The 18,566-nt window shown below is 33.3% G+C and overlaps 2 protein-coding genes and 1 long non-coding RNA gene across 8 annotated transcripts; 2 read left to right on the forward strand and 1 right to left on the reverse strand.

Annotated features, from left to right (window-relative positions):
- Positions 1 to 914: 914 nt before the first annotated feature.
- On the forward strand, positions 915 to 2,578 carry LOC108826096 (gibberellin 20 oxidase 2). Its single transcript, XM_018599471.2, has 3 exons — positions 915 to 1,550; positions 1,749 to 2,070; positions 2,146 to 2,578. The coding sequence occupies exons 1-3, from the start codon at positions 1,000 to 1,002 to the stop codon at positions 2,413 to 2,415; spliced, it is 1,143 nt and encodes a 380-aa protein (XP_018454973.1). The 5' UTR covers positions 915 to 999; the 3' UTR covers positions 2,416 to 2,578.
- Positions 2,579 to 4,574: 1,996 nt separating this feature from the next.
- On the forward strand, positions 4,575 to 15,860 carry LOC108825760 (uncharacterized). Of its 6 annotated transcripts, XR_008938979.1 has the most exons (5): positions 4,575 to 5,079; positions 5,358 to 5,485; positions 5,603 to 5,717; positions 12,215 to 13,377; positions 13,469 to 15,860. It is a non-coding gene; the product is annotated as an uncharacterized LOC108825760 (long non-coding RNA). The 6 variants fall into 6 exon arrangements; XR_008938981.1 differs by having other exon boundaries at positions 4,594 to 5,079; positions 12,215 to 15,860; XR_008938977.1 differs by lacking the exons at positions 12,215 to 13,377; positions 13,469 to 15,860 and adding an exon at positions 5,937 to 8,729 and having other exon boundaries at positions 4,594 to 5,079.
- Positions 15,839 to 17,774, reverse strand: LOC108825735 (gamma-interferon-responsive lysosomal thiol protein). Its single transcript, XM_018599085.2, has 5 exons — positions 17,478 to 17,774; positions 16,651 to 16,716; positions 16,411 to 16,536; positions 16,227 to 16,319; positions 15,839 to 16,130 (listed from the first exon to the last, which is right to left on the reverse strand). The coding sequence occupies exons 1-5, from the start codon at positions 17,742 to 17,744 to the stop codon at positions 15,987 to 15,989; spliced, it is 696 nt and encodes a 231-aa protein (XP_018454587.1). The 5' UTR covers positions 17,745 to 17,774; the 3' UTR covers positions 15,839 to 15,986.
- Positions 17,775 to 18,566: the final 792 nt, after the last annotated feature.

Genomic DNA, 18,566 nt, shown 5'->3' on the forward strand with positions numbered 1-18,566 from the left:
CAAAAATTTAAAATGATTGTAATTATTAAATTATTAAAAGTTTCACATCAAACATTTTGTATTCAATAATGTTTATTTGTTTTGTTATACAAAGATACAAATGATCAGAAACTGATAAGAGTTGAAAGAAAAAATTAATAGATATTAGATATTCATGCTAAAAATATTCTATCTACATATTTAAAAACTTTATAAATATTATAGCTTTAAAGTTTAATAAATATGTATCACATTTTAATTGATAAAAAACAAATACTTTATAATTTTAATTTGATCAATCATAAAAAAATATTTTATATATATTTTTTATTGTTAAATAAATATTTTCTAAAATATCATAGTCCTGGTGCGTGGAATATTATCTAGTTGTTATATGAAATGATTTCAAGATTGTTGTAAAGGGCTCACGGCTGTGAGTTTTGCCACCTGGGTTCGAAATCCGGTCACTGGAGAATTTACATGCGATCTTCCAGCGCCCGAGACCGAAGAACGTTCACGGTGAGCCACATGGTGACGTCCTGGCAGCGTCTTTACTTGCTTCGGTTTCTAGTCTACCCTACTTCGGTGGAGCCAGAACACTCAGTTATTAAAAAAAATTGCGGTAAGAAAGTATTATTATATAGGATCAAGACTGAATCCAGCATGCATGGTATATGATCAAATACGCTTTTAATTATTCCTTGTCAAGTTTTTTTTTTGTCTTTTTGATTGAGACCAAAAGTTGAGTTCAATATATCCAATTTTGACACTACTATTATATTTACTTTATAAAAGAGATTAGATTAGTATATAATCCCAAACTCCTATACAAAATGCTGGATAAAAAGTGGAACGCAATTATTGTAAAGAAAAACAAATGTACACTAACAAGACTTGAAAACTTGCTTATATAAAGGACCATTTGTTTCCCCATCTCCTCAACAACACTCGCTCCACTTCTCCTCTTCATTTTCTAAACTTGGAACAAGAAAACAAAAACCCAAAAACTCTCCCTTAAAGATGGCGATAATTTGCACAACGCCAACGACATCTCATGCAGAGAAAGAGCAAGAACCAAAACATGATCTTAAAAACGAGCAAACTCCGCCCTTAATCTTCAACCCTGTTCTTCTTAACGTCCAGTCTCAAATCCCAAACCAATTCATTTGGCCAGACAAAGATAAACCTTCCGCTGAAATTCCCGAGCTCAAGGTCCCTTTCATCGATCTTTCGAGCCAAGACACAACTCTCGAGGCTTCGAAACTCATCGCAGAAGCTTGCACCAAACACGGTTTCTTCCTCGTCCTCAATCATGGAGTCAGCGAGTCGCTCATATCCGATGCTCACCGTTACATGGAAAGTTTCTTCAAAATGCCTCTCGCTGGAAAACAGAGAGCCCAAAGAAAATCTGGTGAGAGCTGGGGCTACGCCAGTAGCTTCACCGGCAGATTCTCCACCAAGCTCCCATGGAAGGAGACTCTCTCTTTTCCGTTTTCCAACGAAATAAGTGGATCAAGAACCGTTCAAGATTACTTCTCCGGTACATTAGGACAAGAGTTTGAACAGTTTGGGTACGTGTCCTAAACCAGAATAAAGAAATATAAAACAGAGCAACAAAAAAACAAATGTCATATTCAACATATATATATCTGTATATTCCTCTGTTTTCTAGTCTTACTTGAGTAAACCGGTTACTTAGATCGGAATTATTAAACCAGAGATTAATTTGACCGGTTTTGTTAATGTTTCCCTCCGGTTAATATTTACAGGAGGGTGTATCAAGACTACTGTGAAGCAATGAGCTCTCTCTCACTCAAGATCGTGGAGCTTCTTGGGCTTAGTTTAGGCATAAACAAAGATTATTTCTGGAAATTTTTTGAAGAGAATGATTCGATAATGAGGCTAAATCATTACCCTCCATGCCAAACACCAGATCTCACATTAGGTACAGGACCACATTGCGATCCAAGCTCTTTGACTATTCTTCACCAAGACCAAGTCAACGGCCTTCAAGTCTTTGTTGACAATCAATGGCAATCCATTCTCCCCAATCCCAAGGCTTTTGTCGTCAATATCGGTGACACTTTCATGGTATAGTTAATCATCAAAATGGAAATACATTTTGGTTACTCCTATACAGATAGTTGATGAATTTTGGTCGTGTAGGCTCTATCGAACGGGATATTCAAGAGTTGTTTGCACAGAGCGGTTGTGAACAGAGAGAGCGCGAGGACATCAATGGCTTTTTTCTTGTGTCCAAAGAGAGACAAAGTTGTGAAGCCACCAAGTGATATTTTGGAGAAGACGACACCAAGAAGATTCCCTGATTTTACTTGGCCTATGTTCCTTGAGTTCACCCAAAAGCATTACCGAGCAGATGTCAATACTCTCGACTCATTTTCACATTGGATCATTACCAACAAATTCCCCGTCTAAGAAAGCAAGTTACTGTCGAAATTAATAATCTTTCTTAGTTACTATCTCTTTTGTTATCATGGGGATAATGCATTCCCATGGTTTCAAAATTTCAAAAACGCATGTATAATTGTTCCAAGAATTACAGGTAGAATATATATGCTTGTTTTTTCTGACTAAAGAATATTAATGTTTGTTAAATTAAAAAAAAAACTAAACATACTAGGTCTAACGATCAGTAAACCTGGAGAAAAATCTCATCCGAAAAAGATCTTTGATATGTTAAAATTCTATTTGAAATTCTATTTGAAATTTGTTCCGAGGAAGAGAGAACTTGCAACCAAACCCATTCCAGATGTAATGTGAAGATCAAATCAAGATAGGAACATGATGGAAATAACAAAACTAATGAATAAATTAGGGCATTTTCATCGGTAGAAAATTTACATCTTACCAACAAAAAAATGAAGGGAACAAAAAAAGTAAGAGAGGTAAGAAATTGATGAAAAGTTTTATAGAGCATGTGTCAAATGATATACTCCCTCCGTTTCTAAAAAATATACTCCCTCCGTTCGTATTTATATGACGTTTTACTGATTTTTGTCTGTGCCATAATATTTGACGTCCACGGAATTTTATGTGAGAATTAACAAAAAATGACTTCTTCTACCCTTAAAATTAATGATCGCTAGTGATAATACAATGGAAGTCAATCTAACATTAAATGTTAACAAAGGTTAAAATAGATAATGTATCAACTATCTTAATTTATGTGCCAAGTCTTGTAGCGTCAAATATATCCGAACGGAGGGAGTATATTATAGATTTTTCACATATATTAAGAAAATACATTAAAACTTGATTGTAAATGCATTGTTTTTTATGAATAACAATTTTCCATAAATTTTAACCAATAGAAATCCAATAAACATCGTTAACTTTTTTGAAATTTACAAATTTTCATTAAATAATGCATTGAAAAGATAACAAAATTTATCTTTTTGAAATTTTTTTTCTAGAATATAGATCTTTCTGAAGGGAGAGATTATATTTTTTATTTGATTAAAATCTAATAATTACTCTGTATTATATATATAGACATTTTATTAATGTGGATCCTTTCAATATTTTCGTAGATATATTATCATCAATAACTAAATTTTAGTTTTTAATTTTATTTTAAGTTAGATGCCATGAAATCTGTCACGTTTTTAAAGGAGATTAGCCATTACTTGATTGCTTGGCATATGAGACTGGAATTCATAAACAAGATCTGACAGAAACGGGACGGGACTTTTGTCTATTAGGAAGGGATTTGATTGGAGAAAAACTACAGAGAGTAAGAAAAATTGAAGAACAAAAGACACATCAAGTATCATTAACCAGCAAGTGAGTACTTAAGAACATAAGTTTGTGCTTCACTATACTTAAGCATAGAATGTAGCAATAGTCATCAGTTAAAAAACACATGGGCCAAAACCTACTCAATAATGTTATCTTTCTTATACAAACATAAGACCCACTTTCTAAAGAAAAAACATAAGACCCATATCCCTACCTATAATACTCTGTATTTTATCTGTTTGGCACCCTTTATATACTCTGCAATACCTTTGAATATTGTTTGCACAATACAAATTATTGAATTTCTTTTAACGATTTCATTTCATTTCTCATTTAGTGGCCATTGATAAGCTTTTTTGTAACCATTTTTCATCCATTGTAACATAGGATCGGATCTTCGTTTAAGTCTGAAAAGACCAGGCCATGTGATTATGATTGCTTTCTTTTTTCCTTTCGAAAAGAGAACAATGATAAAGATCTTTAAAGTGAACAGGGACCTTGGTGGTTAGTATTATTAGTCTCGCGTCTCATGGAAGCATGTCTAATAAACTTAATCGATGAAAAAATAAAATGATACCGTACGAAGTATGGAAAACAACTTAGGAAAGTGTGGAAAAAAGAAGATAGAAACAAAATTAAGATTGTGTGTGTGATCAGAAATCTGAATGAGTAAAAATTGATGTGTCCTTTGATATCTAACAATACTAAAAGGTGGATATAAATAAATAAGAGTTATGACACATCCTCAGAAATAATCAACCAATGAGGGGGAGTTTATTTTTCTACGTCAACAAGATACATTAGAAAAAGATCATGACACATCCTCAGAAATAATCAACCAATGAGGGGGATTTATTTTTTCACGTCAACAACGATGCATTAGAAAGAGATCGGGTGGCCTTTAAAAAAAATATAATTTGGTACATCCTTGGCCCAAAACATATTTTGTCTCAAACCTTCTGATACTCTCCCTAACAACTCTTCCACTTCGTCTTCTCCAATCGATGAGTTTGAGTTTGAGTTTGCATTACCTTGAGCCATTTCTGATCAATCAATGATCTTTAAACTCTTCTGCAATTTTTCGTTCTATCTCCCGATGATTCTTCATCCTTCAAATCCAGACGTTTCATGATTTTATCACCCACTTTCTATAAATTTAGGGCCATACCCACGAATCCTCACTACACCAAACCAAGTTCTCTGCAGTTTTTACTTTTCAACTCCCATTTTCCGTCATGGCTAACCTCGATTTTGTCTTCCTACTTTACACTCGATAATCAGCATCTCTACCGTTTTCTCAAGAGGTTGTCCAGCCGACTCATCCATCATTGGGATTATTAGGTTTTTAATCTACCTTTCCTGTTCAATTGCTATTAATCTTGATACCAAGAGCTTCTAGGGGATAAACATGTAAAATAGTTAACTCCCTTTATTATCCCTTTTCCCATCACGTTTGATTCCTCTTATGAATTTTTGGTAATCAATAAACTTACTAAGCTGTTTCGTTCTAGATATATGCAGTAAAACCTATCATCTTAATTTGCTGATTATTCACATAATTGTACTTTTTGTTTAGATTTTTGTTGTTGATGTAACTTGATTTTAGTTGTTCTGTCCAGGTTCTGATTGCATCGCTTCCAAACAAAAAACTGAGGAGCTGGAGGAGGAACTGAATCTTCTCAAGAATCACTCTCAGCCAAATAGAGTTGTAAGCAACAAAAGCTTTCTGTATTTCTTACAATGTCAGGTACACCCACTAAGTTTTTGTTTCTTTTATATCTCTTTCATTAAAAACCATTGAGAATTTTGTTGATTTTATAACATGAAACCTGAAAACAAAAACTTGTGATTGATTTATTCGTAGAAATCTGTGTGTATTGTGGACTAATGGCCCAACAGAGAGAAAGACAAGGTTTTCCTATAAGCAGCTATTCATCTGTCTCTGTGAGTCTCCTCTTTTCATGTACGATGGGAGAACAGTAAGTTTACACGACATCTCCTGTTTTGTAATGCATGGTTTCTTCAAACTTATTGTTTAAAAATATTGATTTAGAGCTTTTGGATGGAGAAAATAAACAAAATAATTCGTTGGAGTATTAAACTGGGTAAATAAAAGTTTGGGTATTAAAAATTCTAACAAAATCTTGTTGGAGTTTTTATGGAATTTTCTCTTTAATTAAACCCATCTTTGTTAAAAGTTAGGGCCATCTCCGACGCATCACATCAGTGGTGAAATCAACCAGCTAGAAGATGTCATCTCAGTCCCAACTCGAAACATTATCTCACAGTTTTCCATATATCCATTTATGTCTATATGGTATTTCATGGTACAATCCTCTACCCCGACAAAAGATATATCTTCACGTGTATTACTTTTAACTTTTAAAAAAAAATGCTTGATCGTTAGGTTTAGAATGAAGCTAAAGGATTTTTTGATTTCTTCATGTTACTCTTATAGTAAATACTATTTCTAAAATTACTCAGTCGGCATACTTTATTTTCTAAATAAAACACAAACTCTTCAGATCAATATGTATTGAATATTTTTATCATTCTCTTTTGATATATTCAAAAAAGCTTCACCTCCAAAATATTGTGCAGATATTGAATCTACATGAAAAATGAATTGAAAATATAGTTTTGGGCTAAAGGAGATCAACAACAAAACATTAGTAAAGAGACAACATGATCTTTACCTACTTTTAAATCTCAAATTTTTTAGATTTTTCAGAACAAATTTATCGAATGATATCATATATTATAAAAACTTTTAAAAAAATTATATAACCACATTATCCGCGCGTAGCGCAGACACAAATAGTAAGTTTACTGAACTTCAGAAAAGTACTACTATAGTAATCCTTGACCCTTTAAAATAGTATAGTTTAGTACTATTTTTTTTGTCAATCAGTTTAGTACTATTCTGAAGTTTAATTTGATTTAATATATAGTATATATATTACATTTTATGTTTGGGTTTAGTGATTAAGGGGTTTTAATGGGTGGTGGTAGGGTTTAAAGTGAGGTTTATGATTATATTATTTGTAAAATACCTATACTATTTATATATTAATTTACTACCAGTTCTATACTATTTATATAACGACGCTCATCTTTATCACTCTGTATATGTAAGTGGAAAAGAACATCCATTGTATACTATTTGTAGAAATATACACAATTTTACTTTAAAAGTAGGGTTTTCTGCAAAATTGACTCAAAACTCAAAGTCAAACACAAAACTAACATATGTTTTTTTTGAATTTTTCTTTTGTCTTCTTCACCCCACAAGTTCATATTATTCACGAAAATGCCATTAATTTTTTTTTTCTTTTTTTCTTCGAAAATGACATTTTTACTCTCTCAACCTCATCATCTTCAAGTATTTACAAGATTACCATTGCCATCAATACCCTAACCACCATGAACAACCAATTTGAAGCTCTTAATGCATCTCAAATCGATTTACACTCTCTTTTTCCCAATTGTTATGAACTAAAAACAACATCTCTTTCACTTTGTATCCATATTCATCCAAAAAACTCAAGTTTTTGATTATAAAATTTTTATGGTTGATAGAACCATTCAAACTTATGATTCTTGGTGGGTTACTTTCGTTTGAGGTTCTATGTGGTTGGAGAAGACTTACTTGAAAGTCGTCCAGTCAGACGACTTAAGTTAAGTCGTCCAAAAATTTTTTTCTGAGATTCTGGTCAAACCTTGCTTATCTCAGACGACTTTCAAGTAAGTCGTCTGACTAGACAACTTACAAGTAAGTCGTCTAGGAAAAATTAAATATTTAAGTTTTATTTTCCAATTGCAAAACTAACCTGAGAAGACTTACTTGTAAGTCGTCTAGAAATAATAAAATATTAAGTTTTTTGTTTTTTCATAGACGACTTACAAGTAAGTCGTCCAGGAAAAGTCAAATATCTGACACAATTCGGTCAAATGCAAAAATAACCTGTTTATCCTGGACGACTTACTGGTAAGTCGTCTGGAGTTGTTTTTTTAACAAACAAAATTGGACGACTTACAAGTAAGTCGTCCCATTTAAAAGTCAATTGCAAAAATGACCTCTCCAGACGACTTACTTGTAAGTCTTCCAGACGACTTACTAGTAAGTCTTCCAGACTTATGTTTAGTAAACATTCATTTTCTCTAATAATATAAAGACTTTTTAACATTTTCTTATTAATTCATGTATATTAATCAATATTGGAGATACTGAATGAAATTTATAACATAATTGGTGATATTTATGAGGTTACCAATATTCATGTTACTCAAAGTTTCTAGCTAATATGTTTTTAACTCATACATGTTCTATCTTTATTAATGTGTTTTATTTTGAATTTTTGCAAATGACGCGTTAGATACATGCATTATATGGAGAATAAAAGCATCCATATGTTGCGTATAAAACAATACAAGTCTGAAGATTTAACAATTACAGAAGACTTACCAGTCAGTCGTCTGATAAGTATTATACACAAAAGATTTACCAGACAACTTACTGGTAAGTCTTCTACAAAAAAAAACATTTTCAACACAAACTTGTAAAAAATGTGATATGCTTTGATTAGTTACTATTATTTTTTTCATCTCATAAGTATTTTTGTTATAGAAACCAATGATGATTATTGTTATGAGTTGGAACAATGGTTAAAATGCTTCTTAAAATGTTGTATCAGTATGAGCCTACCAACATTTTTATTTATTACATATATTACATCTTGGAAAACATTATTAATGATTTTACAAAAAAGTCACAACTAAGGGAGTACACATGCAAATCACAAAACATACCACAAACAAACTATTATATATCATTTCTCTACAAAGACAAGCTTAGACTCCACTTAATATGGAAGAAGACTTCTTCAGAAGACTTCCAGGAGGTCCAGACGACTTCCAGGACGTCGAGAAGACTTCTAGGACGTCCAGACGAGTTCCATGAGGTCCAGACGACTTACAAGAGGTCCAGACGACTTACAAGAGGTCCAGACGACTTCCAGGAGGTCCAGACGACTTCCAGGAGGTCCAGAATACTTTCAGGAAGTTCAGACGATTTACAAGAGGTCCAGACGACTTACAAGAGGTCCAGACGACTTCCAGGAGGTCCAGAAGACTTCCAGGAGGTCCAGACGACTTACAGGAAGTCCAGACGACTTACAGGAAGTCTTCTGGAACTCCTGGAAGTCTTCTGGACCTCCTGGAAGTTGTATGGACCTCCTGGAAGTCTTCTGGACCTCCTGGAAGTCGTCTGGATCTCCTGTAAGTCTTCTGGATCTCTTGTAAGTCGTCTGGACCTCTTGGAAGTCGTCTGGACCTCCTGGAAGTCGTCCCAGAAGTCTTCTAGATCTGAAAAACCTGCATATCCATATCTGAAAAATCTGCACATCCAAAAACGTTCAAATGGCTTAAAAACATAGAAAATGAGTGGAAAATTAGATAGACATACTTATATAGAACACACAACGTACATATCCAAGTGGAAGTTGAGAACCATCTGATTAAAAACCATCAAAAAGATAGATTATTCAGAAAGATATGAGACAAAAATGAAAAATTCATATAAAATTTGGTGTTTTGAAGTCTAAGAGATTAGAGTGGCTTTGGAGAGTATTAGTTTGAAAAAAAAAGGTAAGAACTTTATGCAATAAGAAGTTACAAAATGAAGAAAAATGAGACATAAAAATACATATCTAAAATTAATAGATCTACCTTTAAATGGGTGGAAGATGAGAATCATGTGATGAAAAACCTGCAAAAACAAGATAAATTAGTGAGAAAAGACATGAGACAAAAATAATCAATTGATATAAAGCTTGGTGTTTCTAAGTTCAAAGAGATTAGAGAGAGGTTTGAGAGTTTTAGAATGATGAACATTACATTTTTGTTGCAGCCATTTGAGAGGAGGAGAGGGAATGTGTAAATTTTTCTTTATATAGAGAGACAAAAAATCCAATTAGGTTAAATATTTTAGATTCAGCAGACTTTCAAGTAAGTCTTCTGAATAGAAGACTTCCTAGACGACTTACTTGTAAGTCGTCCAGAAGACTTCAATATTTTTAGCGGGAAACTCAAATATTTTTAGCGGGAAACTTAATATTTTTAGCGGGAAACTAAATACTTTCACTTATCTATGTTGAAAACAATTCACTTTTATTGTATCTTAATTTATATCACTTATAACATATGTTAATTACATGATTTCAATTTTTCACTTATCAAAATATTTTTTACAAATTTTATAAATTACTTTTAAGATCAACTATACCAGAAGACTTTCAAGTAAGTCGTCTCGTACAGAAGACTTACTTGTAAGTCGTCTCGTGTAGAAGACTTACTTGTAAGTCATCCAGTCGTCTAGAAGACTTACTTGTAAGTCGTCTAGTCGTCTTGAAGACTTACTTGTAATCCAGATCCTAAATTTAACCCCTAAACTAAATTGACTAAAATTAACTAACTAAACACGTTATAAAATCAAATTAAACTTGCTTAGTGTTTACTATACACAGAAATAAACACATTTGGGTAAATTTCATATTTTTCAAAAATACTTTTATGCTTTCCAAAATCTAACCCTAAAAACAAATACAATACTACAACATATGTTGGCAAAACCTAAACCAAAGAATATAATGACTCACTACTTTCACTCATCTATGTTGAAAACAATTCACTTTTGTTATATTTTAATTTGTAACACTTTTAACATATCTTAATTACATGATTTCAATTTTTCACTTAACAAAATATTTTTTAAAAAATTATAAATTATTTTTAAGATTAACTATACCAGAAGACTTTCAAACAAGTCGTCTACTTGAAAGTCGTCTAGGCAGAAGACTTACTGGGTTAAAAACGTAAAAAAAATTGTTTTTTTTTGTTTGGTCACAAGGGGCTGATTGTAATTTCAATAGCCTTTTAAGTTACTTTTGCATTTGATTCAAGTTTGGGTATACTTTTGCATTTGAAATCAAGTTGTGAGTTATATTTGGCAATTTTCCCTTAAAAGTAAAGGCTTCAGGCTTCACACATGGTGCAGAAAAATATCTAGTATTCCTTTAACTAGTACGAAAGGTTATTATTAATGTTTTCTAGACTACAAAAAAATAATTATGCAGGTGCCAAAGATTTTATTAATCTTCAATATAAATTTCATAATTTAAATTCTAAAAAAATTTGTTGCAAGGAAAAATATTTTATAAAGAAGTTCGTTTGGTAATAACAAAACAACTTAATTTTTGTATTATTCTTTATATAAATTTATGTAGGCGAGGAATGCCTGAGAACCAAACAATATTCTTATTTTTTTATATTAACAATATTTTTTTGAATAATTCTGTCTCTTTACTACTTTTTTAATTGAAGCGTCTCTTTGTTATTAATAAAAAAGATCAACACTTAAAATTATTACTTTTTGATTTATAGGGAAAGCATGCAATACTTAGGCCACAATATATAGCAAACTTTGAGTTAAATTGATGTCCAAGTAATATTGACCAAGAGTGTATCATACATTTTTTGAGAAAAAATTTATGTTGGATCATAATATAAATCAACATTGAGCCATTTAAAGAAAATCTCATTTAATGATATCACCGAATATATTTAATGAAATCTCTGAATATTAATTTTAGACTTGTTAATTTTTCAATTGATTCTTATGATGTCACATAAGCCAAATTGACATTGTAATTAAATGATATCTAAAGAATGTTATTTTTTAATTAATACAAATTCAAGGTTACAACTTTTTAAATGTTTCTCTCTTAATAGGATATATAAAAAAATAAGAAATTGTCAAAAATATCATTTTCATAGTACCACTTTTCATGTTTACACTAACCATTTTTACCACCACTTTTAATGAATGGTTTTTTTTTTGATGTCTTTAGTGAATGGTTTAGATTTGAAAGTTTATGATTTAGAGTTTAGATTTGATGTTTTAGGATTTATGGTATATAATTTAGGGTTTAGAGTTGAGGATTTAGGATTTATAATTGATGTTTTAGGGTTTAGGGTATTGGATTTAGGGTATAGAGTTTAGGGTTTAGAGTTTAGAGTTGAGGATTTAGAGTTTAGAGTTTAGAATTGGGGGGTTAGGATTTATAGTTTGGGGTTAGAATTTTGAAAAATATATAAAAATAAGGATATAAGAGTTTTTAACATTTTAATATGTTAGGAATTATCGATCGTTTGATTGCTTAAATAATTAACGACACAAGATTTTTAACCCAGTTCCCTTGCGGTACCTCTGGAGTGGGAACCGTCTCCCACAACTTCCACTATCAATCAAAGGGGTTTACACAAACGCTCTAAGCGCTCTTCTCGTATAAACATGATATTAACAAAGAATAAGAAGATCAAAGAAACTCTATCCCTTAGAGACATGACTCGAACAATGTCTCTTAGTTTCTTATACTCTTGATCTCTCTCTTAACTTCTCTTTGTCCTTGTGTTTTAGGTTTTCTCGGATGATCTTCTAAAGCTTTGACGTCTTCTTATTTATATCAAACATCACCGACTTGTGTTTGTATAATTTCCTTTTTCCATTAGTCTAATGACTTCTAATGACTTCACGTCTTCTTGTAATAATGGAAACATTCCCACAGACTAATCCACCTCCTTTGTTTGCTGGACAGATTTGATTGGGCTAGGATGAGAGAATTAAGGCCCATTAGTACCACAAACTCCACCTTGGGCTTAATTCTTTTTTCACGTGACTTCTCCTTCTTCGTTGAAGCCAACGATCAGAAAACTCATGTATCTCAACCTTCGCCACTGTCGTAACAAACTTCTCGAACAGACCATCACCATCTCTTATCACAACTGTCGAGCCCTAATCTATCCTTTCTAAGAGCAACAAAACCTGCAAATATATATGCTCCAGTGGTTACGTTGCCATCTACCTCCGGGAAACGCCTCCAGCTTTGGTTCAGACGGCGAGAGAGATTCGCGACTCTCACTCACGCCTCCGATCCAAATTTTCCTGTTGGATTTTGACTCACACGTAAATCCCGACCTGCAATTTTCGTCTTGCCATTACTCCACCTAGAGCTGCTTCACCGTTTCTGTTGTCCAAACCCTTCTTCTGTTCGTCTCTTTGATAATGAAAGTCCTGATGCAGTTCTGAAAGAATCCTTGCATCTCTGGCATCCTCCACCGACGCTTAGCCATCTCTTCTTCGTGTCTGCCTCTGCTTCTTTGTTTTAATACTGAACCTACTGTGGTTTCGATTTTCACCAGCATCTGTCTGAATCAAAACCCCAACAACCTTCAACTCGAGATGATCGACGAAGCCACGACGTCTCCGGTAAGGATGTTCTTCAACTGTGAAATTTGATTCAGTTTCTCTGCACCTCTGATGACCTTCTTGTCTCTACTGTAATTCCTGAAACAGAGCACATTCACTTTTGTCTCTATTTTTCTACAGCCTCCAAGACTTGAAAGCCACATGTTCTGAAATCTTTCAATTTCTACGATTCAGCAGTTCTCCCATCGCTTCTACATGTTCCAAACCTGGAACCCTTGAACTTCAAGCTCTTAACGATGGCTCTCATAGCTGAGCTCCACCATGACCGGTGACTTCTCTTGTCTACAAGCCACCTCCTCTGCTCAACATCTCTGGTACACGACCTCCCTTCGTTTCTCCATTCATCACTTGTTTTTTTTTTTTTTTTTTTTAATTTGAGCCTCAAAACATCGATCTTCATCTCAGCTTCCATAGATAAACTCCAACCTGAATGACTGTTGTTTCTGGCGATCTCACTGTCGTGTTCCTCCTTGCGACTCCCTTGTCGCCATTACTTAGGTACTATCAAGCTCCACTTTTTATGATAACACATAATGCTTTGATTGATACTGATTTTCTGATGCAGAATTTTCCCAGTAACTGTTGCATCTTCCTGCATCAATCTTTGAAGCTAAACCTCTGGTGCTCCTAGATAACCTCAAATTCTCAGTTACTGACGATCTCAAACTCTTCCCAGCATGAGCACCAATCACGTGTTCTCCTCTTTGATGATCTTAAGTAAACCCTTCTTTGACCTGTTTCATCTCCTATGTGCCTCTCTGTTTTTTTTTTCTCTCCGAGAACCTTTAACTCGGAACTTCACACCGTTTTAGATTTCCAAGATGAGCTCCACCTGAAACCAGAATCAACACTCCAGGACTTCTGATTCTTAACGGTCACCTTAAACCTTGACTGCAAGAGCTCAGCCTCCTCCTTCGTCTTTAGGCAATATCCTTTACCTATAAATCAATCAAACAGCCTCCTCCATGACCAATATTACCTCATGAGTCTGTAGATTTCCCTTTGCAACTTGATTTCTTTTAACCAAATGCAATAACCTCTCTGAATCATATATGTTTCAACCCGTGAAATTGTCCCTGATTCAACATGCCTTCTTGTTTAACCCCCACAGCTTTGGACTTCTCTTTTGTACCGCTGTTAACATAAACAGAACACGCCATCAAGCTACCACCATGCTAGATAGACTTTCGATACAAACCATGATCCATGCTTCTTGTTAAACAAAACCTTACTAACAGTATTAAACCTTGCTGCTAGATTTCGTTTCTCTTAGCTTTACTTGAGCTCCCTTTTTGTGTTTTCAAAAAACCTTGCTTTACGGTTAAACAACCACAGCCTGAATCCACCTTGTACCGCCATCATCCATGATGGAACACGCCTCCTAACCAGTCTTGTTGGGAAGACTTTCGACACAACTTTCCATTCAGCTCTTCTTGTTTAACCAGATTCTTCTGTATTAGATCTGCCTTGGACTCTTATGTGTACCGCTGTTATCACTTAACAAAACCCGCCATCAAGCTATCACCCTTGCTAGATAGACTTTCGACACACCCTTAGTCCAAACATCTCTTCGTACAGAACTTCACACAACCTCTCTGCTCTTCTTTAGCTCTTGAAACTCTGATCCTTATCCCTGAAACTTAACCCTCTTTGAAAAACTTTATTAGACCTGATCGTATATGAACTTCTCCTAAGTTCCCTGCCTGTTTTGCTTCAAGCAGACTCCTTGTTTCACCTCTATACTCTTCTGCTATATCCTTTCCCTTGAATCAAAAATCTTATCCTTGTTTTGAACGACTCTTTTTACTCATGTATCCTTTTATAAGGCGTCCCTTAGAACAAGATACGCAAGTCTTTGTAGCTGTTCATTTAATCCTCGAACACCAGACTGTTTTTAACAACCAGAACAAGCCAAAATACAACCTGATTTCACAGCAAAAAATCTTGACTTTTCTATTGTTAAAAAAATAGTCTACTCCTGTGTATTCTCCCAAAACTTAGATTCCATATCCTTAACAGCCTCGAGTAGCCAGAAACTTGACCTCACAATTACCTTGTGCCTGCAGCGGAAACTTGTCGCTAAAGTTTTCAACACGTACTTCTTTAAACCATGCATGCTTCCCTTTGATCTTTTAACTTTTACCCTTCAATGTGTCGAATCCATAATCTCACTAACACCCGCAATCAAAACCTGGATTGCTCTGATACCACTTGTTAGGAATTATCGATCGTTTGATTGCTTAAATAATTAACGACACAAGATTTTTAACCCAGTTCCCTTGCGGTACCTCTGGAGTGGGAACCGTCTCCCACAACTTCCACTATCAATCAAAGGGGTTTACACAAACGCTCTAAGCGCTCTTCTCGTATAAACATGATATTAACAAAGAATAAGAAGATCAAAGAAACTCTATCCCTTAGAGACATGACTCGAACAATGTCTCTTAGTTTCTTCTACTCTTGATCTCTCTCTTAACTTCTCTTTGTCCTTGTGTTTTAGGTTTTCTCGGATGATCTTCTAAAGCTTTGACGTCTTCTTATTTATATCAAACATCACCGACTTGTGTTTGTATAATTTCCTTTTTCCATTAGTCTAATGACTTCTAATGACTTCACGTCTTCTTGTAATAATGGAAACATTCCCACAGATTAATCCACCTCCTTTGTTTGCTGGACAGATTTGATTGGGCTAGGATGAGAGAATTAAGGCCCATTAGTACCACATAATAATTAAGGTATTACTCTTTTGGATCGTGATCGGTTTGGTTCTTCAGATTTGAATTTTTTATCCAATTTTGATATTGACGTGAAAAATAAATAACAATATATTTTTGAAATATACACCCGTACGGACGTACGGGTCAAAATCTAGTTCCTTTTATAACATAAACTTAAGTCCATCGTAGTTCAATAAGTACATTTCTTAGTAATGGAAGGCTTCGTTGGCATAGGAGACTTGAAGCTTCAACGCTTTCTTCTTTGCCGAAGCAGAGGAATAGCAGAGTTTTGGGAGAGGAGCCTTTCCATTGTAGGCTTTGCACACTTGGGCCACAAAATCATCATAATTCTGCATCCCCAATACCAAAACAAGCCACATTTTTAGTTGATTGTTAAAATTCTTTATTAAGATGTCAGATTTTTTTAATTAAAACAATAGGTTTACGTCATAGAGTGGTGTGCCGTTCACTGTGACCCATGGTACGTATTTTTTCTTTGGCTTCAAATTCAAAGTCTGCTTTGCATAACCAAGTATAAGCTGAAATAATAAAAAGAACAATAAACGGTATAAGGTTATTTGACAATAATGCAATATATTCGTATATAATGGTTGTTTTATCCATACTAACTTTTTTAGAGAGATCTCCGGCGTAACAATCCCTGATGGCTTTCTCACCACCATATGTCTTAAAACATGATTCCCCCCAGTTTTTTGTGTTCTTTTCAACGCACCTTATGAACCAGTAGTGCATTTTCTGTTGTCCAAAATTATCACATTTTCAAATTTAGACAAGTCATTTACTTGGTTGAGAAAAAAACAGTCATTCGCTTGAAGAATTTTTTTAATGTAGATATTAGAAGTTAAATACCGGATTGGGCCAAGTTCTTATGGCGCAAGCTGCAATGGCGTTTAGTTTGCATTCCTCTTCACCATGCTTTACAAAATTTCATAATTAATTAAAACAGATCATGTAATAAAATTTAAGTGATTTAACCGATTTATAAATAGAATTAGGCCTCGGAATTAAAATCCGGATCCACGATCTGATCGGTATTTGCTCAGGTCCTATCCGGAAAAAACGGATATCCGGAGAGTCCGGATTCGGGTAGTGCTTCTACGACGGATCCGGCGGATCCGTAGTAGTGAAATTTTAGGTTCGGTTATCCAGATCCAGATCCCAAACTTATTATATATTTAAAATATTTAAAATATAATTATATTTGTATATGTATACATATATAGTTTATATATAAAATAACTAAAATTTTCATTTTATTAAATTTCAATAATTTTTCAATTTAAATTATTTAAAAATAATTTTAAGTAGACTAAATAAATGGTTAATTAGCTAACTTTTAATTTAATTTTTAATTTAAAAGAATTTGAATCCAGATAATCGCGGGTATTCGGATTTTAGTCTGGATATCCAAATCCCGGATACCCGAAAAGTTAGAATCCAGATCCGAATAGCAATTTTAAAGATCCGGCGGATCCAGATTCGGATTCGGATATCCTAATATATCCCGGATACCCGGTCCGTCCCAGCCTTAATGAGAACGTATAGTTTTTAAAGAATAATACTGAAAAATATGGTAAAGATCATTAATAATAATGTTAACATTTTTATTGGGAAAAATGGTAAACTAAAATGAAAGAATCTCCTTTTAACAAAGAAAAAGAAAATTTGAAAAGAACCTGGCAAGTGACAGTCAGATTGTCGGAGACTTTTGCGTTACCGAATGGAACTAGCTTGAGATCGGCGATTCTGTGGAGATCGGACTTGAAGAATTTCACTAGATCATTGGTTATGAATTTATGACAATATGGACAAAGTGATTCATAGTAAAGATTGAGTTTCACTTTGTCGGATTCTCCAGCCACAAAATTGGTTGAGAATAAGAACAGGAGAAGAGAAGCTGAGAAGAAGAACATAAGTTTGTTTGAAGAAGAAAAGTAAGCCATTGTTGAAAGTATTTTTTTTCTAAAGAAGTTTAGCACTTATCGCTACATTTATAGTAGTTTTATTTTACCGTTAATTAAATATTTTTTTAAATACTTCTGTAACATTTACCACGTGGGGTTTCCCTCATTATTTTACTTGTTAAGAGGGAGAGGGAGTAGATGTATCTTGAATTACTCATCTATCTTATTAAAACAGAAACATTCTGTTGGACCTAACAATTATTTTGTAAGTTTTTAAATTAAATACACCTTTATACTTTATAGTTAAACATACATTAAATCACTAATGTTCATTTCTTTATACTACTATCCATGTTTCCAAACAATATACTTATTTCTTTATACTACTATCAACGTTTCCAAACAATATACTTATTTCTTTATACTACTATCAATGTTTCCAAACAATATATTTTTTATACTACTATCAATGTTTCCAAATAATATAATAATTAATCTTAATTATTTTATATCTATCATTTTCTCTTTAAAATTTTGTAGAAACGTCATAATTTCATAAATTGCAAAATAGTGAACTTTAAAATTTCGATTATAAGATTACAAATATGAAACTATTACAATTTAAATCCAATTATATTACATATCGGTCATCTATCAGTTCAATCGGTTAGTCTCGGGTTTAGTGATTTTTTAATATGAATATTAAAAACATAAATTGAATTGTCAGATCTCCGGATTAACCGGTATAATCACAATCGGGTTGAATTTAAAAATACTGATTTAAATGCAAAAATATTTTAAATACACACTCTTTAAAAATTACCAAAATATTTGTTAAAATATTAGTGAAATTTTTCATGT

This window comes from Raphanus sativus, chromosome 9, assembly GCF_000801105.2.
Source record: "Raphanus sativus cultivar WK10039 chromosome 9, ASM80110v3, whole genome shotgun sequence".
In the NCBI taxonomy this organism is placed as follows: Eukaryota; Viridiplantae; Streptophyta; class Magnoliopsida; order Brassicales; family Brassicaceae; genus Raphanus; species Raphanus sativus.

Bases quoted from the DNA above. Each gene is read 5' to 3' on its own strand.
- LOC108826096 (XM_018599471.2), top strand. From the start codon at position 1,000: ATGGCGATAATTTGCACAACGCCAACGACATCTCATGCAGAGAAAGAG. The intron at 1,551-1,748 runs GTACGTGTCCTA...TAATATTTACAG, and splicing joins CAAGAGTTTGAACAGTTTGG to GAGGGTGTATCAAGACTACT. The intron at 2,071-2,145 runs GTATAGTTAATC...TTGGTCGTGTAG, and splicing joins ATATCGGTGACACTTTCATG to GCTCTATCGAACGGGATATT.
- LOC108825735 (XM_018599085.2), bottom strand. From the start codon at position 17,744: ATGGCTTACTTTTCTTCTTCAAACAAACTTATGTTCTTCTTCTCAGCT. The intron at 16,717-17,477 runs GTTCTTTTCAAA...AATTTTGTAAAG, and splicing joins ATCTGACTGTCACTTGCCAG to CATGGTGAAGAGGAATGCAA. The intron at 16,131-16,226 runs GTAAACCTATTG...TTGGGGATGCAG, and splicing joins ACGGCACACCACTCTATGAC to AATTATGATGATTTTGTGGC.